We start from the raw sequence: 26539 nt of genomic DNA on the forward strand, positions 1-26539 counted from the left end.
TATAGAAAGTTCATTAAAAATTATTCAGTGATCGTTAAACCCCTTACCGACATGACTAGGAAGGGGACGGATTTTTCCAAATGGTCTGTCGCCGCTAAAGATGCATTTTCCTCTCTAAAGGAGAGGTTTACCTCGGCACCTGTTCTAATTCAACCTGATGTCTCCCAGCCTTTTATTGTCGAGGTAGATGCGTCAGAGGTGGGAGTGGGAGCTGTAATGTCTCAGGGTCCGTCTCCTGGCAAATGGCGTCCTTGCGCTTTCTTTTCCAAAAAATTATCTTCTGCGGAGAAGAATTATGATATTGGAAATAGGGAACTGTTGGCGATTAAACTGGCGCTTGAAGAGTGGCGTCACTTCTTAGAGGGAGCAATCCACCCCGTCACGGTGATTACGGATCACAAGAACCTTCTGTACCTAGAATCGGCTAAGCGTCTCACCCCTAGACAAGCTAGGTGGTCGCTATTCTTTACCAGATTTATTTTTGTAATCACCTATCGTCCTGGGGCAAAAAATACCAAGGCAGACGCATTATCTCGTAGTTTCCCTGGAGGGGGTAATGTTTGTGATCCGGTACCTATTTTACAAAGAGGAGTGGTTGTCTCTGCTGTACACTCTGTTCTAGAGGGAAAGGTGTTAGAGGCTCAGGGGGACGCCCCGGCCTCTTGCCCCTCAGAGAAATTGATTGTACCGTTAAACCTGCGTCTTGAATTATTAAAAGAACATCATAATTCGGCACTTGCTGGACACCCGGGTAGTAAAGCAACCTTGGAGCTTTTATCTCGTCGTTTTTGGTGGCCAAGGTTGCGTCAGGATGTAATGGATTTCGTGTCTACTTGTTCTACTTGTGCACGCGCGAAAGTCTCTCATACACGTCCAGCAGGGTCTTTATTGCCACTTTTCATCCCCAATAGGCCATGGACACATCTGTCAATGGATTTCATCACTGACTTACCGTTGTCGGCGGGTAAAACAGTTATCTTGGTAGTAGTAGACAGGTTTAGCAAAATGGTACACTTTATTGCGCTACCCGCACTTCCTAATGCTAAAACTCTCGCTCAGGTGTTTATCTGTGAAATCGTGAAGCTTCACGGGGTCCCTTCCGATGTGGTTTCGGATCGGGGAACCCAGTTTATTTCTAAGTTTTGGAAAGCTTTTTGTTCCCGTTTGGGGGTTCACTTGTCCTTTTCCTCAGCTTTCCATCCTCAGTCGAATGGACAGACTGAGCGTACCAACCAAAACCTAGAAACATATTTAAGGTGTTTTGTGTCTGAAAACCAAGAGTTGTGGTCATCATATTTACCGTTAGCTGAGTTTGCCATAAATAATCATTATCAGGAGTCCACTGGCAAGTCACCATTCCTTGGTGCATACGGTTTTCATCCCCAATTTTGTACTTTCAAAGAGGGGGGGTCTTCTGGGGTTCCCGAAGAGGAAAGGTTTTCTTCATCTCTTTCATCGGTATGGCAGAAGGTGCAAGTTAACTTGAAAAAGATGAGTGGTAAATATAAATGCATGGCCGATAAGAAACGGTCGCCAGGTCCGGACCTAGGAGTGAATGACTATGTGTGGTTGTCTACTAGGAATATTAAGTTGAAGGTTCCTTCTTGCAAACTGGGTCCTAGGTTCATTGGTCCCTATAAAATAGTAGCCGTCATTAACCCTGTGGCTTTTCGCCTGGAGCTACCTCAGACTTTTAAGATCCATAACGTCTTCCATAAATCGTTACTCAAGAAGTATGTTCCACCTCTAGAACCATCGCCGCTGCCACCTTCTCCTGTCATTGTGGCTGGTAATCTGGAGTTTCAAATAGCCAGAATTGTTGATTCTCGTAGGGTCCGCCGCTCTCTTCAGTATCTGGTGCATTGGAGGGGTTACGGTCCCGAGGAAAGAATGTGGGTTCCAGCGTCAGAGGTAAACGCCAACAGGTTAATTCAGACTTTCCATGCCTCTCATCCGGAGAGACCTGGTCCTGAGTGTCCGGAGGCCCCTCGTGAAATGGGGGGTACTGTCACGAGGGTATCAAGAGCCACGTCTGACTCCGTTATACCCGGGGTCAGGAAGTCGCAGCGGGTGGCTGCGCGCTCTATATCTAAAGATCACGTTGTTTTTTAGTGATTGTTTTCTGTGTTTGCCTTGCTATCCTTTTTGTCTCTCTCAGGGATCCGTAGCTTCTCCTCCTCAGCTGTTTCTTGTCTGCCACTCCCTACCTCCTTATATTCTCCCCTCACACTTCTCTAGTTGCCAGTTATAGAGCTTCCTGCCTGGACATCTATACTGACCCACTGGAGTGGTGAATCCTGCTTGTCGTTCCTGAGTGCTACCCTCCGGATCCCTGTTGGGCTTATTGTTGTCTCCTGTTGTCGCCCACCTGGGAATATATGTTGAGTCTGTGTTGTCTGTCCTCCCCTTGGTGTTTTCCCTTAGAGTTAGTGGTGCGGACTAGTGTTCCCATCGCCCTGTTCACTACCTAGGGCTCAGCTCAGGGAAAGCCAGGGCTTTAGGCACGTGATCGGCGTACGGGTGAGGAACCCGTCTAGGGACGTCAGGGCAGCCAGGTGCCAGCCGCCAGGTGAGTCAGGGGTCACCATCTTCCCTCTCACTTGGGCAGGGCCTTCCTCGTTCCCTCCCTCTGTGTCACGTATGTGATAGCCACGCCGACCGTGATAATAGCATTAGGTTACATATTTTCTGATGATGTATTTAGTGTATGCAGAATGCTGTTGCATTGTGTGATACCAAATCAAACTTCTCATATATATTATATTTATATAGGGAGACATACCTATATTTAGGATGAGTGATGGCATAGATAATTGGATTGTGGATGGCAGATGCCTTTGCGATTACAGCAGGTACGGAGTTCATGTACGGCGTTAAGATATCGGCATACCTGTAGTAAAACACGTGAACATACAAATAGATTAGAAATAAAACATCATAACTTTGTAAAGATATAAAGTTGTATATATACAGTATAATATATAATACTTGTATTAATCCTGAGTTACAGTTTGTATGCCCAGAGCTGCATTCACAATTCTGCAGGCTTTAGAGCTGAAAAATCCCAGTATTAAGCTGCATATACATGGCCGTATGTATGTATCTGTTTTTTAGTCCATAAATCACAGATCTGCAAAACACAGATGAGGTCCATGTGCAATCCACACTTCAATGGTTCCATGGTCAGCATGGATGTCTGTTCCGCAAAAAGATACACAGTGCCTATTAGAGATTAGCAAAAAAAAATTCAATTCGATTTGGTCCTCCTAATTTTTTTTAAAATTTGCTTCGATCTGAATTTATTTGCGTCGAATCACGTTCAAAAAACATCTATTTCCTGGCTGCAGAGGGCCTTTATAGTGATGTAGAACACTGTGCCTTGCAGTAACACGCATAGGGAGTCTGCTGTGCTAGTTAAATTATACTGTGAGTCAGTATGACATGTAGATGATAGGCGTCGCTCTTAGAATCACTGCACATTTCACTTATATACCATAAGGTACCGTACACAGATGGAATTAAAGAATCTTCTGAAGAAACTGGCACACCTGGACAGCGACATTTTCTTTTTATCCACATGCAAGAAGGAATATTTAATCCCCAAAGGACTTTGCTTAAAGAATCATATACTGCACACCTATAACACTCCTTATGCACAACGTTTATGCAACAGGACTTCTGAAAGGCTGCGGAACCACCTTATTCATGTCTTCTACAGCTCCAAAAAAAAGATTCAAATGGAAATACAAATGCTAAAGAGCAAACTTACCGAGAATTGGGTCCTGTGAATGCAAAAATACTACAGAACACTACAACTATATTTAATAGACAACAAGAAAAAGAAACTCCACAGACTTCGACTTAGAGCGGGGCAGTATTCACACACCAATCGAGTAGAAGCCAAAGCTAACAGGATGGATCAGAACATCGATCAGGAACCTGGTAAAGTCAGCTGTGTCATCAATCTGTCATCATACAAACCGAATAATGTGGAACTCAAGGTGCTCTCCAGAGGACTCTCATTCTGCCCTACCAAAAGTCTTGACAAAACAGAACTCTGTAGTGACATGGAGGAATATTTTAGGAGATTAAGACTAAAAGAGTTCTTCCATGACAAACAGGAGAGAGAATTCTCAAACAGCCAAACACAATTGGCACTGGTGGACAAAAAACTGTCTGACTGGACCCCTCCCGCTGTCCGCAATACCATTTTGGACCAGTACATTGACTCCTTTAGAAATGTAGTACAGTCTACAATACTGGACAAACATATAAAAGAAACATTCAACATCAACATACAGGAAAGGAGGGCGATTTAAACCTTAAAAAACAACAAAGGAATCACCATAAAACCTGCAGATAAAGGTGGCGCTATAGTCCTTTTGAACACTTTGGACTATGTAGAAGAAGCACACCGACAACTCACAGACATACGATACTATATCAAAATGGAGGGAGACCCAGCTCAGAAATATTTGAAAGAGTTGAAAAAGGTCATCAGAGGTCTTCCTGCAGGAGCCACGCAACTTTTAGACTTGGTACCTGAGAATACCAGGATTGGAGTATTCTACATGCTTCCCAAAATACACAAAGCAGGGAATCCAGGGAGGCCGATCATTTCAGGTGTGGGAACCCTCACTGAAAAAATCTGGATAGAGGGTATCCTCAAACCATTAGTGAGGAACACAAAAAGTTATCTACAGGACACCACTGACTTATTGAACAAACTGTCAATCATAGGACCCCTCCCTAAAGGCACAATCTTGGCAACCATGGATGTGGAATCCTTGTATTCGAATATCCCGCACAATGATGGATTAACTGCTTGCTGAGTATACTTGGAGGCAAATGGGATCGTCTCAGAGTCTGTACTACAACTGACCAAATTCATCCTCACCCATAACTATTTCTCTTTTGACAAGGAGATATATTTACAGTGCACTGGGACCGCCATGGGCAGTAAAATGGCACCGCAATATGCAAATATCTTCATGGCAAAACTGGAAAATGACTTTTTGGTATCCTGTCTCAAAAAACCCTTGGCCTACTTCCGTTTCATTGATGACATCCTAATAATCTGGACCGACTCTGAACATGAACTGATAAAATTTCATGAACAATTCAACAAATTCCATTCCACCATAAACCTGACCCTCAACTATTCCCACACAGAAGTCAGCTTTCTGGACACCACCTTAAAACTTCAAGACAGCTCAATACAGACATCCCTGTATCGGAAACCTATTGATTGGCCTACATACCTCAAATGGGAAAGCTTCCACCCCAAACATATTAAAAAGTCCATCATCTATAGTCAAGCCGTCAGATATAACCAAATCTGCTCCAGCCCATCAGACAGGAATGAGCATTTACAATATCTGAAAAGGACATTTTTACACCAGGGCTATCATCCTGCTTCAATTGAAGATCAGATCACAAGAGCCACCAAGATCCCCAGAAGTCAACTTCTCCAATACAATGAAAAGAAACAGAACCAGCACATACCTCTGGTTGTGACCTACAACCCACAACTAGAGATACTGAGGATAACTGCCAAAAAATGACATCATGTCCTACGTAAGGATGAACGACTAAAAACAATCTTCCAAGATCCCCCTTACTAGCTTACCAACAACCTCCAAATCTAAGAAACAATTCTGATCAGATCAAGTTCAAGGCCATGTACCACAGAAAAAGGAACCCATCCCTGTAATATAAGAAGATGCAAAACCTGTTCCCATATAATGACAACAGATAAGATCCGGATCCCCAACACACAGCAGGAATATAGGATCCCTGGGACATTCACATGTTCTACATCTAATGTTGTTTATCTGATTCTCTGCACTAAATGTCCTGTTGGAGGCCTCTACGTTGGAGAAACAGGACAGAGACAATGCAAGGATGAGGTCCCACCGCCACACAATTAAAGAGAAGAAGCTACACTTTCCTGTGACTAAGCATCTCTGTAGCCCGGGACACAATGTAGAACACATGAAAGTTCTCATATTAAAAGGTAACTTCAAATCCCAAAAAGCTAGAAGAATTTGGGAATACAAATTTATAACACTGCTTGACACTTTAAATACTGGACTGAATTTGTCCCCAGGAATTATGACACACTACAAGATCATAAGAGTCTTCTATAGACATAGTCGAGGCACCAGGTCTCTGAGATAATATCAATTTAGAGACCATAAAACTTTGACACCCCTTATCTGTAAGATAATTAAAGCGAACCTTTCACCTGGATTTCACTTAATAAACTATCAAAAGTACCTTATAGATCATCCTCATTGTGTTAGCACACGGTCTTGTCCCGCTTTTCTGTCATGTATATGCATGGAAAAATCGCTTTATAAAGTACTCTTCTCCAGCTCCACAAGTCACGGTAGAAGTAATTGACACCCGGCTCAGTCGCCGGGACCGTGCTTGTAAAGGCGGCGCATGCGCCGTCGGACTCAAGCGCGATCCTGTAACTGAATCGCGCATGCGCCGTCCCCGATGCCTGCCTGTCTTCTCTTCCTCACGCGCGATTCAGTTAGAGGATCGCGCTTGAGTCCGACGGCGCATGCGCCGCCTGTACAAGCGCGGTCCCGGCGACTGAGCCGGGTGTCAATTAGACTGCATAGAGGCGGGGTTAGGGCAGGGGAGTTACAGCCTGGAGTGAGGGAAGGGCTACCCCCTTGACTTCTACCGTGACTTGTGGAGCTGGAGAAGAGTACTTTATAAAGCGATTTTTCCATGCATATACATGACAGAAAAGCGGGACAAGACTGTGTGCTAACACAATGAGGATGATCTATAAGGTACTTTTGATAGTTTATTAAGTGAAATCCAGGTGAAAGGTTCGCTTTAAGGACTCATTTTCAAGATCTTTAATATGTTGTTCTGTTTTTTTTCAAATGTCCATTCATTCCTCCATGCCTCTGTTCTTATTGTATATATATTGCTGTTTCTTCATATATTCTTGTAGTACGCCTGATGAAGAGACTGGTGATGTCTCGAAAGCTCGCTATGTAACATCATTACTTCTATTTTTGTTAACCATTAAAAGGTATCAAACCTGCAATACTCTTATTTTGTTTCTCTTAGGCCTCATGCACACGACAGTATTTTTTCACGGTCCGCAAAACGGGGTTCCGTTGGTCCGTGATCCGTGACTGTTTTTTCGTCCGTGGGTCTTCCTTGATTTTTGGAGGATCCACGGACATGAAAAAAAAGTCGTTTTGGTGTCCGCCTGGCCGTGCGGAGCCAAACGGATCCGTCCTGACTTAGAATGCAAGTCAATGTGGACGGATCCGTTTGACGTTGACACAATATGGTGCAATTGCAAACGGATCCGTCCCCCATTGACTTTCAATGTAAAGTCAGGAGTTAATATACCATAGGATCGGAGTTTTCTCCAATCCGATGGTATATTTTAACTTGAAGTGTCCCCATCACCATGGGAACGCCTCTATGTTAGAATATACCATTGGATTTGAGTTAGATCGTGAAACTCATATCCGACAGTATATTCTAACACAGAGGCGTTCCCATAGTGATGGGGACACTTCAAGTTAGAATATACTGAGAACATGACTGCCCCCTGCTGCCTGGCAGCACCCGATCTTTTACAGGGGGCTGTGATCCGCACAATTAACCCCTCAGGTGCCGCACCTAAAGGGTTAATTGTGCGTATCATAGCTCCCTGTAAGAGATCAGGTGCTGCCAGGCAGGAGGGGGAAGACCACCTCCCTCCCCAATATTATATTCATTGGTGTCCAGTGCGGCCTCCCCTCTCCCCCCCTTCCCCAGTTAAAATCACGTTCCGAATCCCCCATCATTGGTGGCCAGTGCGGCCTCATATCTCCCCCCCCTTTGTTAAAATCACGTTCCGAATCCCCCATCATTGGTGGCCAGTGCGGCCTCACATCCCCCCCCCCCTAGTTAAAATCACGTTCCGAATCCCCCATCATTGGTGGCCAGTGCGGCCTCACATCTCCCCCCCTAGTTAAAATCACGTTCCGAATCCCCCATCATTGGTGGCCAGTGCGGCCTCACATCTCCCCCCCCCCCAGTTAAAATCATGTTCCGAATTCCCCATCATTGGTGGCCAGTGCGGCCTCACATCTCCCCTCCCCCCCAGTTAAAATCACGTTCCCCCATCATTGGCGGCAGTGGAGAGTTCCGATCGGAGTCCAAGTTTAATCGCTGGGGCTCCAATTGGTAACCATGGCAACCAGGACGCTACTGCAGTCCTGGTTGCCATGGTTACTTAGCAATTTTTAGAAACATTATACTTACCTGCGAGCTGCGATGTCTGTGACCGGCCGGGCGCTCCTCCTACTGGTAAGTGACAGGTCTGTGCTATAGGCAATGCACCGCACAGACCTTTCACTTACCAGTAGGAGGAGCGCCCGGCCGGTCACAGACATCGCAGCTCGCAGGTAAGTATAATGTTTCTAAAAATTGCTAAGTAACCATGGCAACCAGGACTGCAGTAGCATCCTGGTTGCCATGGTTACCGATCGGAGCCCCAGCGATTAAACTGGGACTCCGATCGGAACTCTCCACTGCCACCAGTGATGGGGGAACGTGATTTTAACTGGGGGGGGGAGAGGTGAGGCCGCACTGGCCACCAATATATGGGGGATTCGGAACGTGATTTTAACTAGGGGGGGGAGATGTGAGGCCGCACTGGCCACCAATGATGGGGGATTCGGAACGTGATTTTAACTAGGGGGGGAGATGTGAGGCCGCACTGGCCACCAATGATGGGGGATTCGGAACGTGATTTTAACTAGGGGGGGGGAGATGTGAGGCCGCACTGGCCACCAATGATGGGGGATTCGGAACGTGATTTTAACTAGGGGGGGGGAGAGGTGAGGCCGCACTGGCCACCATTGATGGGGGATTCGGAACGTGATTTTAACAAGGGAGGGGAGAGGGGAGGCCGCACTGGCCACCAATGAATATAATATTGTGGAGGGAGGGGGTCTGCCCCCTCCTGCCTGGCAGCACCTGATCTCTTACAGGGGGCACAATTAACCCTTGATATGCACAATTAACCCTTTAGGTGCGGCACCTGAGGGGTTAATTGTGCGGATCACAGCCCCCTGTAAAAGATCGGGTGCTGCCAGGCAGCAGGGGCCAGTCATGTACACAGTTCTCAGTATATTCTAACTTGAAGCATCCCCATCACTATGAGAACGCCTCTGTGTTAGAATATACTGTCGGATATGAGTTTTCACGAAGTGAAAACTCATATCTGAAAAAGCTTTTATGCAGACGGATCTGCTTTCCGTCTGTGTGAAAGTTGCCAACGGCCACGGATCACGGACACGGATGCCAATCTTTTGTGCATCCGTGTTTTTTCACGGACCCATTGACTTGAATGGATCCGTGAACCATTATCCGTCAAAAAAATAGGACAGGTCCTATTTTTTTGACGGACAGGAAACACGGATCACGGCCGCGGATGAACAACGGTGCATTTTCCGAGTTTTCAACGGACCCATTGAAAGTCAATAGGTCCGCAAAAAATCACGGAAAACGGAACAACGGCCACGGATGCACACAACGGTCGTGTGCATGAGACCTAAATGAGAGCACTAAACTCTTGTGCGTATCATAGCCCCCTGTAAGAGATCAGGTGCTGCCAGGCAGGAGGGGGAAGACCACCTCCCTCCCCAATATTATATTCATTGGTGTCCAGTGCGGCCTCCCCTCTCCCCCCCTTTCCCAGTTAAAATCACGTTCCGAATCCCCCATCATTGGTGGCCAGTGCGGCCTCATATCTCCCCCCCCTTTGTTAAAATCACGTTCCGAATCCCCCATCATTGGTGGCCAGTGCGGCCTCACATCCCCCCCCCCCTAGTTAAAATCACGTTCCGAATCCCCCATCATTGGTGGCCAGTGCGGCCTCACATCTCCCCCCCTAGTTAAAATCACGTTCCGAATCCCCCATCATTGGTGGCCAGTGCGGCCTCACATCTCCCCCCCCCCCCAGTTAAAATCATGTTCCGAATTCCCCATCATTGGTGGCCAGTGCGGCCTCACATCTCCCCTCCCCCCCAGTTAAAATCACGTTCCCCCATCATTGGCGGCAGTGGAGAGTTCCGATCGGAGTCCAAGTTTAATCGCTGGGGCTCCAATTGGTAACCATGGCAACCAGGACGCTACTGCAGTCCTGGTTGCCATGGTTACTTAGCAATTTTTAGAAACATTATACTTACCTGCGAGCTGCGATGTCTGTGACCGGCCGGGCGCTCCTCCTACTGGTAAGTGACAGGTCTGTGCTATAGGCAATGCACCGCACAGACCTTTCACTTACCAGTAGGAGGAGCGCCCGGCCGGTCACAGACATCGCAGCTCGCAGGTAAGTATAATGTTTTTAAAAATTGCTAAGTAACCATGGCAACCAGGACTGCAGTAGCATCCTGGTTGCCATGGTTACCGATCGGAGCCCCAGCGATTAAACTGGGACTACGATCGGAACTCTCCACTGCCACCAGTGATGGGGGAACGTGATTTTAACTAGGGGGGGAGAGGTGAGGCCGCACTGGCCACCAATATATGGGGGATTCGGAACGTGATTTTAACTAGGGGGGGGGAGATGTGAGGCCGCACTGGCCACCAATGATGGGGGATTCGGAACGTGATTTTAACTAGGGGGGGAGATGTGAGGCCGCACTGGCCACCAATGATGGGGGATTCGGAACGTGATTTTAACTAGGGGGGGGGGAGATGTGAGGCCGCACTGGCCACCAATGATGGGGGATTCGGAACGTGATTTTAACTAGGGGGGGGAGAGGTGAGGCCGCACTGGCCACCAATGATGGGGGATTCGGAACGTGATTTTAACAAGGGAGGGGAGAGGGGAGGCCGCACTGGCCACCAATGAATATAATATTGTGGAGGGAGGGGGTCTGCCCCCTCCTGCCTGGCAGCACCTGATCTCTTACAGGGGGCACAATTAACCCTTGATATGCACAATTAACCCTTTAGGTGCAGCACCTGAGGGGTTAATTGTGCGGATCACAGCCCCCTGTAAAAGATCGGGTGCTGCCAGGCAGCAGGGGGCAGTCATGTACACAGTTCTCAGTATATTCTAACTTGAAGCATCCCCATCACTATGAGAACGCCTCTGTGTTAGAATATACTGTCGGATATGAGTTTTCACGAAGTGAAAACTCATATCTGAAAAAGCTTTTATGCAGACGGATCTGCTTTCCGTCTGTGTGAAAGTTGCCAACGGCCACGGATCACGGACGCGGATGCCAATCTTTTGTGCATCTGTGTTTTTTCACGGACCCATTGACTTGAATGGATCCGTGAACCATTGTCCGTCAAAAAAATAGGACAGGTCCTATTTTTTTGACGGACAGGAAACACGGATCACGGCCGCGGATGAACAACGGTGCATTTTCCGAGTTTTCAATGGACCCATTGAAAGTCAATAGGTCCGCAGAAAATCACGGAAAACGGAACAACGGCCACGGATGCACACAACGGTCGTGTGCATGAGGCCTAAATGAGAGCACTAAACTTATTTGGGCAGTCACGGGGCCAAAACAGACCAAATAACTAAAGTATGAACTCAGCCTTACAGGTCGATGTTAGCGCCAAGAAAAAGCACGCTCCTTTTACACCGTTGGCAGCTGATTCCACATAGATGTCAACAGAACCTGTTCTATTAAACGCTTATACTAGTAGAGCCTCCTGACAGAGTGGAGAGGGTGTCAGCAGTAAGTTTGTGTTGACGTCACTGATTATTTTGCCCTTTCTCTGATCCATCAGAATAACCCACAAAAAACGGATCCTGTCTGTTGAGCATCTCCCTCAACTCAGCATTTGGTCAGTAATATATCAGTATTACTAATGCAAAAAAAAATATAGGATTAGATCCAAAACAGAGATGACACGTGAATGGAATATTTGCATGTCTTCTGTGTTTTGTACCCACTCCTGCTTTTGGCTACCAATTCATAAGCCAATTCTGTTGGGACCATACAGGCCTTACAGCTGCTACACAGATAGGATTTGTTGTGTGTCTCATTTTTCCTTCCTTCTGACAGATCAGAAGAAGCGTCAAATAAATGATGATGTCAACCAGGTCAAAAAGGCAAAATAGTGGCCCAGTCATGAAGTGGGGAGGGTGGGAACAGCATGAGAAGTCCACACAGTGGCACAATGACAGAGTGTGGAGATGGCAGCAGCATGAGGAGGCCACCGAGTGGCAAGGTGACATAGTGTTGAGGTAGCTTCAGCATCAGAAGACCACAGAGTGGCAAGGTGACATAGTGTGGAGATAGCAGCAGCATCAGAAGACCACAGAGTGGCACAATGACAGAGTGTGGAGTTGGCAGCAGCAGCATGAGGAGGCCACAGAGTGGCAAGGTGACATAGAGTTGAGGTAGCAGCAGCATCAGGAGACAACAGAGAGGCAAGGTGATATAATGTGGATGTGGCAGCAGCATCAGGAGACCACAGAGTGGCAAGATGACATAGTGTGGAGGTAGCAGAAGCATCAGGAGACCACAGAGTGGCAAGGTGACATAGTATGGAGGTGGCAGCAGCATCAGGAGACCACAGAGTGACCCGGTGACAGAGTGGGGAGGTGGGTGGCAATAACAGTACCCGCTGACGATGGTGTGGGTAAGAAGGAGCACTTGGCATCAGATGTGTGGCATCAGGTGGGTGGCAGCATCAGAATAGTAGCTGAGGCAGGCAGCCAGAAGAAACCAGTTTCTTTTGTTATGGTTTGGGTGAGGCAGCATGGATGATCTAATCTGATGCATTAGGCATTGGTGGGTGGAAATCCTGGTTGATCCACGCCTGATTCATGTTGACAAAGGTCAGTCTCTCCACATTTTGGGTGGACAGGCGAGTTCTCCTTGGGGTAACTATGGCCCCCATTGCACTAACCACCCGCTCTAATGCCACACTACCAGCCGGGCAGGACAGCTTTTCCAGGGCAAACTCTGCTAGTTGCGGCCACAAATCTAGTTTGGCTGCCCAGTAGTCCAGAGGATCTTCAATGACAGCTGGCAGGGTACACTCTAAGTATGCCACCACCTGCTGGTTCAGGTTCTGCTCTATGTCTAGATGCTGGTGAGTAGTTTCTTCACTAGGCGGGTAAAGAAAGCTGCTCATCAGCAACTCTAGATTCAGGCTGCTGCTGATGGAGTTGGTACTGCTTCTGCCACCCCACCCCTCCCCAGCAGCCATGGCAGTGGAACATGAGCACAGAGGGCCACCCGGTCAGACCAGCGAGAGGATGGATGATGGCGCAGATAGGCAACGGCCAACTGACTACATAGGATGTCTCTATAGTAGTTCAGTTTGTCCTCCCTCTCAGCGGGTGTAAAAAAAAGGCCCCTATTTTGGACCGGTAGCGAGGGTCTAACATGGTAGAGAGCCAGTAGTCATCCCTCTGCCGAATGGCGACAATTCGGCTGTCACTATGCAAGCAAGTGAGCATGCATCGGGCCATTTATGCAAGTGACTCGGAGGGACTCCCTGCCTCCATCTCCACTGCATACTGCACACCATGTCTAGGTCATCTGCCTAGTCTTCCACATCTCCTTTTTGCTCCTCCGGTTGCTCCTGCTCCTCCTCTCCTGTCACCTGTGTATAAAAACCACCTATTTCACTACACATTGCTTGTGCTCCAATGTCCTCATCCTTCTCCAGTTCAGCCCCCACAGGGCTCATGTGGCAGTGAGATGGAGGCCCCACGTCTCAGTCCCCTGACCAGCCATATTTACCAGCATCTTTTTCAGGATATGAATCAGTGGAATGACGTTGTTCATCCCGTAGTCCTGGAGACTGACAAATAAAGTGGCCTCCTCAAAGTTTACGAGCAAACGGCAGGTGTCACACATGAGTCCACCACTTGGAAAGGGAGGGACTGCAGTACCAGCAACTTGGCCAGGAGCACGTTCAGCTTCTGCGACGTTGGATGAGTGCACGCATACTGTTGTCTCTGGGCAATCGCTTCGGTGATCGATTGCTGATGGAATGACTGACAAGGAGTAGGAGGAGGAGCAGGAGCATCAGGACCAGCAGATGATGGGAAGGACAGACAGCTTCCTTTGGCTGAGGTGGTGGAGTCTTGACTGCCTGAAATCGGGTGCAACTGGGTGACGCAGCGGTTGCGGCAGGCTGGATCACCACATTAGAGCCACGGTTCTCCCAGGCGACTTTATGGTGACGCTGCATATGTTGACGCAGGGCCATGGTGCTGACATTGGCACCCTGGCCAGGCTTCACCTTCTGCCCACAGATATGACAAGTGGCTATGTTCACCTCCCCCGGCGGCTTAACAAAAAATTGGCACACCGCCGAGTAGGTGATTTTACCCCAAACACTGCACTGACTGACTGCTACCGTCACTGCCTCCATAAACCCCTGCCCCACTACTTTCTAGGTAGGGTCCTGCGAAGCGGGTGGTCTACCCCGGGCACGTTAGGGTCCCAACCTCCCACTGCTGCCACCATGCTGACTACTGGCCACGCTACCGACTTGCTCGCTCCACCACTGCCTCACGGGCAAGCTGCCACCCTCTTCTCCTGTTGATGATGAAGCCCCTTCGTCACCCAGCTCCCAATTGCGATCAGCTACATCATCGAGTACTGTCTGCACGTCACTGATGTCCTCCTCAACGGTCTCTGAGCCAGGAACCTGACCGATCGCAACACCAGCTCCCACGGCACTCTCCTCATCACTACTTGTCTGCCTACCGGAGGATGTGTCCTCCAGATCTTGGCTGGGCAGTAGCTGCTGACTGTCTTCTAGTAGCTCGTCCTCGCTGTTTAGTGGGGCTGAGACCACAGCATATAGCACTTCACTGGCTGAGGGAACAGAAAAGGACAGAGGCAGGTTGAGGACAGGTGAGGGCACAGTGCCTGCTCCCGGGCCGTGCCAACTAAGGGTTGTTTCTGACTAACCCACTGACTTTTGGCTGTCGGTGTCTGATGTCACTTGCGACGAAGTTGAAGATCGAGTCAACCATTCAAGAACCGCTGGGTTGCTGGTCAAGACACAACCGCTAGCTGACACTGGGAGCTCAGCCCTCTCGAAGTGACCCCTGCTGCCATGTCCCCTTACTCTGCTGTGACCTGTGCATGCGCTAGAAACATTTAGGCCTGAGTCCCTCCACTGTGCAGGGCCTGTCACTTCTCTGTCTGACATACTGTTAGATCAAATAAGTAAATAAAATAGAAATTAATACACCCCAAAAATTGCTGTAATTTTGTCACTTCACTGCACAACGGTGAATACACCCCAAAAAAGGCTTTAAAACATATAACTGCACCGTAAATATTTTTTGCCACTAAAACACGCCAAATAGAGCTTTAATTTTCACCACACAACGGCGAATAAGCCCTTTCTCTTTTTCCACACTAATACACTCCCAAAAAAGGCTTTAGAACATATAACTGCGGCCGTGAACTGCAAATAATTTTTTTTTTGCCACTAATGCACGCTAAAAAGGGCTGTAATTTTCTCACTTCACCACACAACGACTAATAACCCCCTTCTTTTTACCCCACTAATACATGACAAAAAGGGCTGTAATTTTCTCACTCCACCACACAACAGTTAATAAGCCCCTTTTTCCCATTAATACATGCCAAAAAAGGCTTCAGAACACATAACTGCGGTCGTGAACAGCAAATAAAAAATGTTTTGGGAACTAATATATGCCAAAAAAGGTTGTAATTTTCCTACTTCACCACACAATGGCTAATATGCCCTTTTTATTTTTCCCCACTAATACACGCCAAAAAGTCTCTCCTGGCGTGTATTAGCGGCAAATAAAGTTTTTTTTGCCACTAATGCGTGCCAAAAAGGGTTTTAATTTTCTCACATCACCACACAACGGCTAATATGCCCCTTTTTATTCCCCCCACTAATGCATGACAAAAAAGTCTTTAGAACATATAACTGCGGCCATGAATGGTAATTTTTACAGACCTTTTTGGCGTGTATTAGTGGCAAAAAAAAATTATTATTTGCCATTCACCACCGCAGTTATATGTTCTAAAGCCCTTTTTGGCGTGTATTAGTGGCAAAGAATTTTGTTATATGAACTTTCCATTGCGTGTGAATTAACACCAAGACTGCAAAGATACATGCTGTTTTGTGCAATTGCCTCAAGTGTGAATAAACACTGACGTTTTGAGTTAAGAACTTGTATTTTGCCTCTATAATACTCACCCGCTCTACCAGAGCAAAACCCCACAATTGGAGGAGGATGCGCGCATAAGCAGTGAGGCTTGCATGAACGACAATATATTGGGTTTCTGCATTTTTCAGGCATGGTTGTATGTCGTACATTAAACCAGCTGTATTACAACCAGTGCACCACGACAAAATGGAAGGCCCTCATAGAGGCTAATCTGCAGCAGCGAGAGACAAACCTGCAGCAACACGTGGCTAATAAGCAGCAGCAGGAGACTAACCAGTTGCTGCTACAACACGTGATGGCTTTGCAGACAGCAGGAGAAACCCCGGGCATCGTGGATGTGCCGCGATTCCTAAGATGACCCCCGCAAACGACATTGAAACCTTTATTATGACTTACTCCACCTCTTGCAAAAGTGGCTACAGCCTGATGTGCTGAGTCCCACAGCTATGCTGGATAGACTATTGGCTGATATGTTCTGGAGGGCTTTGCCACCCCCTCTCCAGCACTGGATCGGCCAGGTGTCTCCTGGAAGCACCCTAGAAATGGTGGACCTGGTGGAGCGCTACGAGGCTACTAAGACTGTTACAGGGGGTTCTTTTGGGAGGGGGACAGTCAAACCCAGTAAATCTCCATCCCAGACCCGGCAACTTGTACCAACCAAACCCACCCGGAGTGTACCCTCTACAGACTTGTCTCTGATAGTCTGCTAGCGGTGTCAGCAGCCGGGCCATGTCAGAGCTGACTGTCCCCATCAGGTGGAACCCATGGATACTAACTATAGCTACCGTCACTTGCTATATGCCAGGAAGCTGTGTGCAGCAGGTACCCCAAAAACTCTAAACCACCTGTGCCAGGTGGAGGTTGCAGACACTCCAGCGGAGGTACAGTCAGAGGAGTATACTGTCCGGAAAGTCTGGGTCATGTGCATCCATGGAGACTTAAAAGACTATCCAACCGCCCTGGTGTCTCTAACCACAGGGGCTGGCAAATGGACTCACAAAGTGGTAGTTGCCCCAAATTTACACTACCAACTTATAATAGGGAGAGACTTCCCGGGCTTCCCGGCACTGGGGCCTGCTATGAGAGTGACTGATACCCATGAGACAGGGGTAACCCTATCAGAGTGGCTCGGCTCAGGGGGAGACCAGAACCCTGGGAACTTGAGACCGAAGGGCCAGCAGTAGGGGTGACCGCCACTTTGGTGGAAGAGGGGGAGACAACACTGCTAAGTGTGATGGTGGGAGACGTGGAGTACTTGCCGCCAGGTCCTGAATTGAGGGATAATTTTGGAACCGCTTAACATCGGGACCCAACCCTATCCTGTCCAGAAAAAAAGAGAAAAAGGTCCAGCTTCCAAAGAACATGGAATCTTTTAATGATACAGTGCAATAAAACCAAATAAATCCAGTCTACGCGTTTCAGATCTTTAATGATATAGATCTGTCATGAGTAAGAATCTACACTCACCTAAAAAATTATTAGGAACACCATACTAATATGGTGTTGGACCCCCTTTTGCCTTCAGAACTTCCTTAATTTTATGTGGCATTGATTCAACAAGGTGCTGATAGCATTCTTTAGAAATGTTGCCCCATTATGATAGGATAGCATCTTGCAGTTGATGGAGATTTGAGGGATGCACATCCAGGGCACGAAGCTCCCGTTCCACCACATCCCAAAGATGCTCTATTGGGTTCAGATTTGGTGACTGTGGGAGCCATTTTAGTACAGTGAACTCATTGTCATGTTCAAGAAACCAATTTGAAATGATTCGAGCTTTGTAACATGGTGCATTATCCTGCTGGAAGTAGCCATCAGAGGATGGATACATGTTCTCATTCTGTTTACGCCAAATTCGGACTCTACCATTTGAATTTCTCAACAGAAATCGAGACTCATCAGAACAGGCAACATTTTTCCAGTCTTCAACAGTCCAATTTTGGTGAGCTCGTGCAAATTGTAGCCTCTTTTTCCTATTTGTAGTGGAGATGAGTGGTACCCGGTGGGGTCTTCTGCTGTTGTAGCCCATCCGCCTCAAGGTTGTGCGTGTTGTGGCTTCACAAATGCTTTGCTGCATATCTCGGTTGTAACGAGTGGTTATTTCAGTCAACGTTGCTCTTCTATCAGCTTGAATCAGTCGGCCCATTCTCCTCTGACCTCTAGCATCCACAAGGCATTTTTGCCCACAGGACTGCTGCATACTGGATGTTTTTCCCTTTTCACACCATTCTTTGTAAACCCTAGAAATGGTTGTGCATGAAAATCCCAGTAACTGAGCAGATTGTGAAATACTCAGACCGGCCCGTCTGGCACCAACAACCATGCCACGCTCCAAATTGCTTAAATCACCTTTCTTTCCCATTCTGACATTCAGTTTGGAGTTCAGGAGATTGTCTTGACCAGGACCACACCCCTAAATGCATTGAAGCAACTGCCATGTGATTGGTTGACTAGATAATTGCATTAATGAGAAATAGAACAGGTGTTCCTAATAATTCTTTAGGTGAGTGTATATTGTTAAAGATCTGAAATGCGTAGACTGGATGTACTTGGTTTTATTGCACTGTATCATTAAAAGATTCCACGTTATTTGGAAGCTGGACCTTTTTCTCTTTTTTCTGGATTTATACCCTCATGCCAAGGTTCCTGGCTTGGTTCATGCATCCTACTTTTGCCTCAGGTGAGCGCTCCAATTTTGCTTTTTCAACCCTATCCTGTGCTTGGGAAAATGTGTTAATAGTAGATGAACCACAACAACCTGGGGCAGAGTCAGTGTTTCCCCGTTTTGTGGTTCATCAGGATATGTTGTATCGGCTAAACCAACTACGGGGTGAGCCTATTGAACAGATGGTGGTCCCAAGGCTTATCGCAAGCTTTTGTTAGATCTAGCCCACCAACATGTTCTCGGGGGTCACCTGGGGCTGCAGGATCGTATCTTACAGTGGTTTTACTGGCCCAGCATATTCAAAGAAGTGGAAGAGTTTTGTAAGTCTTGCCCGACCTGCCAGATAACTAGCACCCAACCACATTTCCGTAGTCCTATAATACCTCTCCCGATTATCGAAGTACCGTTTGACCGATTAGCTATGGACCTCATAGGCCCAGTACCGAAGTCTGCCAGAGGGCATCAACAAATCTTAGTCATTCTAGACTACGCCACTCGGTACCCGGAGGCGGTGCCACTGCGACATACCTCGGCCAAAATCATAGCTAAGGAGTTAATGGATATGTTTTTCTGAGTAGGACTACCTAAAGAGGTTCTGACCAACCAAGGGACCCCTTTTATGTCCAAGGTGATGAGAGAACTCTGCAAGTTGCTGCACATAAAACAGCTACGATGTCTGTTTACCACCCACAAATGAACGGTTTAACCAAACATTAAAAAATATGTTGAAAAGGGTAGTGTCTAAAGATGGGAAGGACTGGGACCTCCTTCTGCCCTATCTCATGTTCGCAGTGCGTGAGGTACCCCAGGCAGTCACCCTCGCGGTCTCTTGGACGTGGCCAAAGAGGCGTGGGAACAACAACCCACTCCACATAAAAGTGGCATTGAGTACGTTACCCAGATGCAAGATCGGATAGAGACAGTGTTGCCTCTTCTTAGGGAGCATATGGAGGCAGCTCAGCGAGCCAAGAGTCGGGTCTATAATCGGCAGGCTTGGGTTTGGATCTTTAACCCGGGTGATCGGGCTTTGGTTCTGGTGCCGACCGTGGACAGTAAGTTCTTGACTAGGTGGCAGGGGCCCTTCGAGGTACTCGAGAAAATTTGTGATGTAAACTACAAGGTACACCTGCTAGGGCGGCGAAAGTCGGAGCAGGTTTACCATGTAAATTTACTCAAACCATGGAAAGATAGGGAAACCTGTACAGAAGACATCCCACTGCTGGGTTTTCTAGGAGAAGAGGTACCGGCCCCTCTGTCTGATGCAAGAGAGGCGCTGCCACAGTAAAAATTGCTGACAGCCTCTCCTCTGAACAGACTCAGGAGACCAGGGAGTTCTTTAGTTAGAACATGGATGTGTTCTCAGACCTCCCTGGACATACTTCCATAATCCAGCATGATATTGTCACTGAGCCTCAGGCAAAATTCCAATTAAAACCATACCAGGTACCCGAGGCTCGGTGACAAGCCATATCGGAGGAGATGCAGCTAATGTTGCAGCTAGACGTCATTGAGGAGTCAAAAAGTGAGTTGGCCAGTCCTATAGTATTGATACCCAAGCCGGAAATGACGTTTGAAAACTTAACACAGTTTCCAAATTCGATGCGTATCCCATGCCCCGGGGTGGATGATCTCATCGAGAGGTTAGGACAAGCCCGGTATTTTTCTGTTTTGGGCCTCACGAAAGGGTACTGGCAGGTGCCCTTAACGGAGGCTGCCAAAGAGAAAACTGCCTTCATCATTCCTGAGCGGCTGTATCATTATAAGGTCCTACCCTTTGGTCTGCATGGCGCCCCCGCCACTCGTCAGCAACTAATGGACATTGTGCTTCGTCCACATCGTCGGTGCGCTTCGGCTTAACTGGAAAATATTGTAATCCACAGTACAGACTGGGAAAGTCAGCTACCCAAAGTGCAGGCTGTAGTGGACTCCCTTCGGAAAGCTGGCATAACCCCTAACCCCAAAAAAATGTGCGATAGAGTTAGAAGAGACTAAATACCTGTTGTATGTCATTAGACGTGGAGTCATCAAACTCCAAGTGAACAAAATAGAGGCGATACGGAATTGGCCCGACCTGTCACCACTAGGCAAATAAAGTCATTCCTGAGAATGGTGGGCTATTACATGAGGTTTGTTCCCCACTTTGCTACTCTAGCCACGCCCTTGACAGAGCTCTTGAAGGGACGAAAATCAGTAATGGTTAGCTGGGATGATCTGGCGGAAGAGGCTTTTGCCGCTTTAAAGTCAGCCCTGTGTGGGTCACCGGTTTTGGTGACGCCCGACCTCAAGAGGGAGTTTATGGTACAAACAGATGCCGCCAAAGTAGGCCTCGGTACTGTACTGTCTCAGGAAGTCAACAGGGAGGAGCATCCCATTGTCTTCCTAAGCCGCAAGCTCACCACAGCCGAAACCAGGTACAGTATAGTGGAGAGAGAGTGCCTGGCTATCAAGTGAGTCTCTCCGCTACTATTTGTTGGGGAGAAAGTTCTGCCTGGTGACTGACCACTCCCCTCTCATGTGGATGAGCCAGGTCAAAGACAGGAATACCCGGGTCACCAGATGGTTTTTGTCTCTGCAGAACTTTAATTTCTCGGTAGAATACAGAGAAGGCTGGTTGCATTGAAACACGAATGCCCTGTCCCGGGTGCATTGTCTGGCGTGTGTCCACCCCCTCAGGGTTGAACAAAGGGGGGGGATATGTGACACAGTGAGGGGTTGTGTCTGGAAAGTCAGGTATTTTCCTCCCAGCCAGGTGAAGTCAAATACCAGACCGGAGTTTAAGTGCCGGTCCTGGTTTTGGCAGCACCTGGCTGTACTTAAATAGGCAGCTAGGTTCAGCAGAGATGTCTCTGTTTTTGGGATCTGAGGCTTTGTGCCGTGCTGAAGGGCTGAGAGCCGCATGCTGGGGAAACAGGCCCCCTAAAGCCTGCTGTGGACTACTGGAGGCAGAACTGCCAGCAAGGTTACTAGTGTTACATGAACTTTCCATTGTTTGTGAATTAACACAAAGACTGCCAAGTTACGTGCTGTTTTGTGCAATTGCCTCAAGTGTGAATAAACGTTTTGAGTTAAAAACTTGTATTTTGCCTCAGTACTGCGCCCACTTACCTTATCTACCAGAAGCCAACCCCCTTCCCCCCACTAATACGCTACAAAAAAAAAAGGCTTTAAAACATACACTCACCTAAAGAATTATTAGGAACACCATACTAATACGGTGTTGGACCCCCTTTTGCCTTCAGAACTGCCTTAATTCTACGTGGCATTGATTCAACAAGGTGCTAATAGCATTCTTTAGAAATGTTGGCCCATATTGATAGGATAGCATCTTGCAGTTGATGGACATTTGAGGGATGCACATCCAGGGCACGAAGCTCCTGTTCCACCACATCCCAAAGATGCTCTATTGGGTTGAGATCTGGTGACTGTGGGGGCCATTTTAGTACAGTGAACTCATTGTCATGTTCAAGAAACCAATTTGAAATGATTTGAGCTTTGTGACATGGTGCATTATCCTGCTTGTAGTAGCCATCAGAGGATGGATACATGTTCTCATTCTGTTTACGCCAAATTCGGACTCTACCATTTGAATGTCTCAACAGAAATCGAGACTCATCAGACCAGGCAACATTTTTCCAGTCTTCAACAGTCCAATTTTGGTGAGCTCGTGCAAATTGTAGCCTCTTTTTCCTATTTGTAGTGGAGATGAGTGGTACCCGGTGGGGTCTTCTGCTGTTGTAGCCCATCCGCCTCAAGGTTGTGCGTGTTGTGGCTTCACAAATGCTTTGCTGCATATCTCGGTTGTAACGAGTAGTTATTTCAGTCAACGTTGCTCTTCTATCAGCTTGAATCAGTCGGCCCATTCTCCTCTGACCTCTAGCATCCACAAGGCATTTTTGCCCACAAGACTGCCGCATACTGGATGTTTTTCCCTTTTCACACCATTCTTTGTAAACCCTAGAAATGGTTGTGCGGGAAAATCCCAGTAACTGAGCAGATTGTGAAATACTCAGACCGGCCCGTCTGGCACCAACAACCATGCCACGCTCAAAATTGCTTAAATCACCTTTCTTTCCCATTCTGACATTCAGTTTGGAGTTCAGGAGATTGTCTTGACCAGGACCACACCCCTAAATGCATTGAAGCAACTGCCATGTAATTGGTTGACTAGATAATTGCATTAATGGGCCAGGTGTTCCTAATAATTCTTTAGGTGAGTGTATAACGGCAAATAAAGTTTTTTTTTACACTAATACACTCCAAAAAGGGCTGTAATTTTCTCACCACCACACAACGGCTAATAAGTGCCTGTTTTTTTCCCCACTAATACACGTCCAAAAAAAAACTTTAGAACATATAACTGTGGCCGTGAATAATAATATTTTTTGCCACTAATACACGCCTAAAAGGGCTGTAATTTTCTCACTTCAACACACAATGGCTAATAAGCCCCCTCCCCCCCCCCCCCCACTAATACACGACAAAAAAAGGCTTTAGAACATATATATAACTGCATCGCACAAGGGCTAATAAGACACCAATAACAAAAACGGTTTGCTGGAATTACAGAGGTATTGCAAACCTGAAATGAGCATCAGTATCATGGCAATTTGGATCCGCAATCAGTTCAGCAAGGTATAATAGGATTGTTCCTATTACCCAGGCTATACACTCCCCTATTGGACCCTTTTCTGCTTCAATACTGTGGAATAATTCCTCCCTATCCTTTTCCTATACTTCTAATGCTCTTTCCCTGAACTTCTACTGAGCAAAATTTATATTTTCAAGTTTTTCCTAGCACTGTCCCTGGCGCCTGCCAACATCTCTCCCTTCACTAAGTACACTGGAAAATGGCTGAATCCAAGATGACTGAGGCTATTTATAGGGCTGTGACATCACAGGGCTGGCTCCATATCCTAACATGTGGAGCAGCCATTTTAGAAAAAAAATCGATTTGTTACCATGAAGTGTGTGGAAAATCGGAGTGAATTGAATAATTTTCCAAATTTTGATTGAATTCCACTTTGTCAGCTTCGATTCACTCATTTCTACTTATATGTACTATTGTAAATTTTCTGCTAGACTGCACATTTTATGGCTCCCCTAAAATAATATGTTGGACCTTATGTGTAAACAATATGCAAAAGAGAAGTGGTGCAAGCTAGAATATAAAAGCATGTAGTAGGTTGCTATAGGTAACAGCTCCTACTCCAACGTCTGAATGAAATCTACTGACTTTACATTACATAAAAACAAAAACAAAAAAAAGTGAGATATATTAGAATCTTAGAATGACTGCATTACCCAGCAAAGGCCACCAGTGCAACAGTTGAATAGGGAGACCATGAAATCACATATAGGAGGATGACAATTAAAGCAATCTTTGCCATCTTCCATTCATTTTTCATTTTCTGATACTGTTTCTGAGATTCCTTGTTGTCATCCGAACCAATCTTTTGAACAGCCCTGTAATGATTAACATGAAAATCAAACCAAAAAAAAAAAGAGTCGGGTCACATTCACAAGCATATACAAGTACAGGTAAAACTCGAAGAAAATTTGAATATCGTGCAAAAGTCCATTTATTTCAGTAGTGCAAATTAAAAGGAATTGCATTAACCCCTTAGGGACGCATGACGTACTGGTACGGCATGTTTCCCGAGTCCTTAAGGACCCATGACGTACCGGTACGTCATGAGTTTAAAATGAGATTGCGGCGCTGCGGGGGTTAATCCGAACAGGATGCCGGCTGAAATCATTCAGCCGGCATCCTGTCACAACGCCGGGGAGGTCATATGACCCCCCCGTATCGGCGATCGCAGCAAACCGCAGGTCAATTCAGACCTGCGGTTTGCTGCGCTTTCCGCCGATTCTGATCCCCGCGGTCCCTGACCGCGGGGATCAAACTTAAAAATGCCCCAAATAAAGTTTTTTTCACCACCCCTGAATGATTTTATGGCGGCGGGTGGTGCAGGGGGGGTGTTGCAGGCGGTGCGGGAGGCAGGCGGTGCGGCAGGCGGGATCGCGATCCCCCGCCCGCCTCCTCTTGAATATTCATTGGTGTCCAGTGGTATACCAGAGTGTCAGCACATTGCTGACACTCTGGTATAAACGGCTGACATCTGTGCTATGATGTCAGCCGTTTAACCCTTTCCATACCGCGGTCCGTACGGACCGCTGTATGGAAAAGGTTAACAGTAAGAGGGGGCTCCCTCCCTCTCCCATCGGGGGGCTGCTGTGCCTTTGCAGCCCCCCGACAGGATGGGGTCACAGAGGGAGGGAGCCCCCCTCCTTACCCTTCCCCGTCTGCGAAGTAGTGGCCACAACTGAGCAGACGGGGAAGGTTCCCATGGCAACAGGACGCCTTCTCAGGCATCCTGCTGTCCATGGTGCTGAACAGATCTGTGCTAAAGGCATAGATCTGTTCAGACAAAGTGTAAGTAAAATACAGTACAATACACTATATAGTGTATTTTACTGTATTATACAGATATCAGACCCACTGGATCTTCAAGAACCAAGTGGGTGTGGGTCAAAAAAAAGAAAAAAAAAGTTAAGATAAAAAAAAACACATTTATCACTGAATAAAAAAAAAATAAAAAAAATACACTACACATATTAGGTATCGCCGCGTCCGTAACGACCTGATCTATAAAACGGTTAAGTTACTTTCCCCGCACGGTGAACTCCATAAAAATAAAAAAATAAAAACTATGAGGAAATTTAAATTTTGCCCACCTTACTTCCCAAAAAAGGTAATAAAAGTGATCAAAAAAGTCGCATGTACGCCAATATAGTACCAATCAATCCGTCATCTCATCCTGCAAAAATCATACCCTACCCAAGATAATCGCCCAAAAACTGAAAAAACTATGGCTCTTAGACTATGGAAACACTAAAACATGATTTTTTTTGTTTCAAAAATGAAATCATTGTGTAAAACTTACATAAATAAAAAAAAAGTATACATATTAGGTATCTCCGCGTCCGAATCGACCGGCTCTATAAAAATATCACATGACCTAACCCCTCAGGTGAACACCGTAAAAAAAATTTAAAATAAAAACGGTGTAAAAAAAGCAATTTTTTGTCATCTTACGTCACAAAAAGTGTAATAGCAAGCGATCAAAAAGTCATATGCACCCCAAAATAGTACCAATCAAACCGTCATCTCATCCCGCAAAAATCATACTCTACCTAAAATAATCGCCCAAAAACTGAAAAAACTATGGCTCTCAGACTATGGAGACACTAAAACATGATTTTTTTTGTTTCAAAAATGAAATCATTGTGTAAAACTTACATAAATTTTTGTTACATACACTTTTATGGAGTTTCTACTCTAGGGGTGCATCAGGGGGGCTTCAAATGTGACATGGTGTCAAAAAAACCAGTCCAGCAAAATCTGCCTTCCAAAAACCATACGGCGCACCTTTCCCTCTACACCCTACTGTGTGCCTGTAGAGTAGTTTACGGCCACATATGGGATGTTTCTGCAAACTACAGAATCGGGGCAATAAATATAGCATTTTGTTTGGCTGTTAACCCTTGCTTTGTTACTAGAAAAAATGGATTAAAATGGAAAATTTGTCCAAAAATGTTTATTCTCAAATTTCATCTCCATTTGGCAATAACTCTTGTGCAACACCTAAGGGGTTAACAAAGTTTGTAAAATCAGTTTTGAATACCTTGAGGGG

The 26539-nt window shown here is 46.6% G+C and overlaps 1 protein-coding gene across 1 annotated transcript in view; it reads right to left on the reverse strand.

Moving 5' to 3' along the window:
- Positions 1–26539, reverse strand: part of OPN4 (opsin 4) — a 209178-nt gene that overhangs the window by 48389 nt on the left and 134250 nt on the right. The window contains exons 6-7 of the mRNA XM_040435823.1: positions 24147–24308; positions 2783–2890 (exon numbers count right to left, since the gene is read on the reverse strand). Coding sequence (XP_040291757.1) covers positions 2783–2890; positions 24147–24308 — 270 coding nt within the window. The remainder of the gene's footprint in view (positions 1–2782; positions 2891–24146; positions 24309–26539) is intronic.

This window comes from Bufo bufo, chromosome 6, assembly GCF_905171765.1.
Source record: "Bufo bufo chromosome 6, aBufBuf1.1, whole genome shotgun sequence".
Classification (NCBI taxonomy): domain Eukaryota; kingdom Metazoa; phylum Chordata; class Amphibia; order Anura; family Bufonidae; genus Bufo; species Bufo bufo.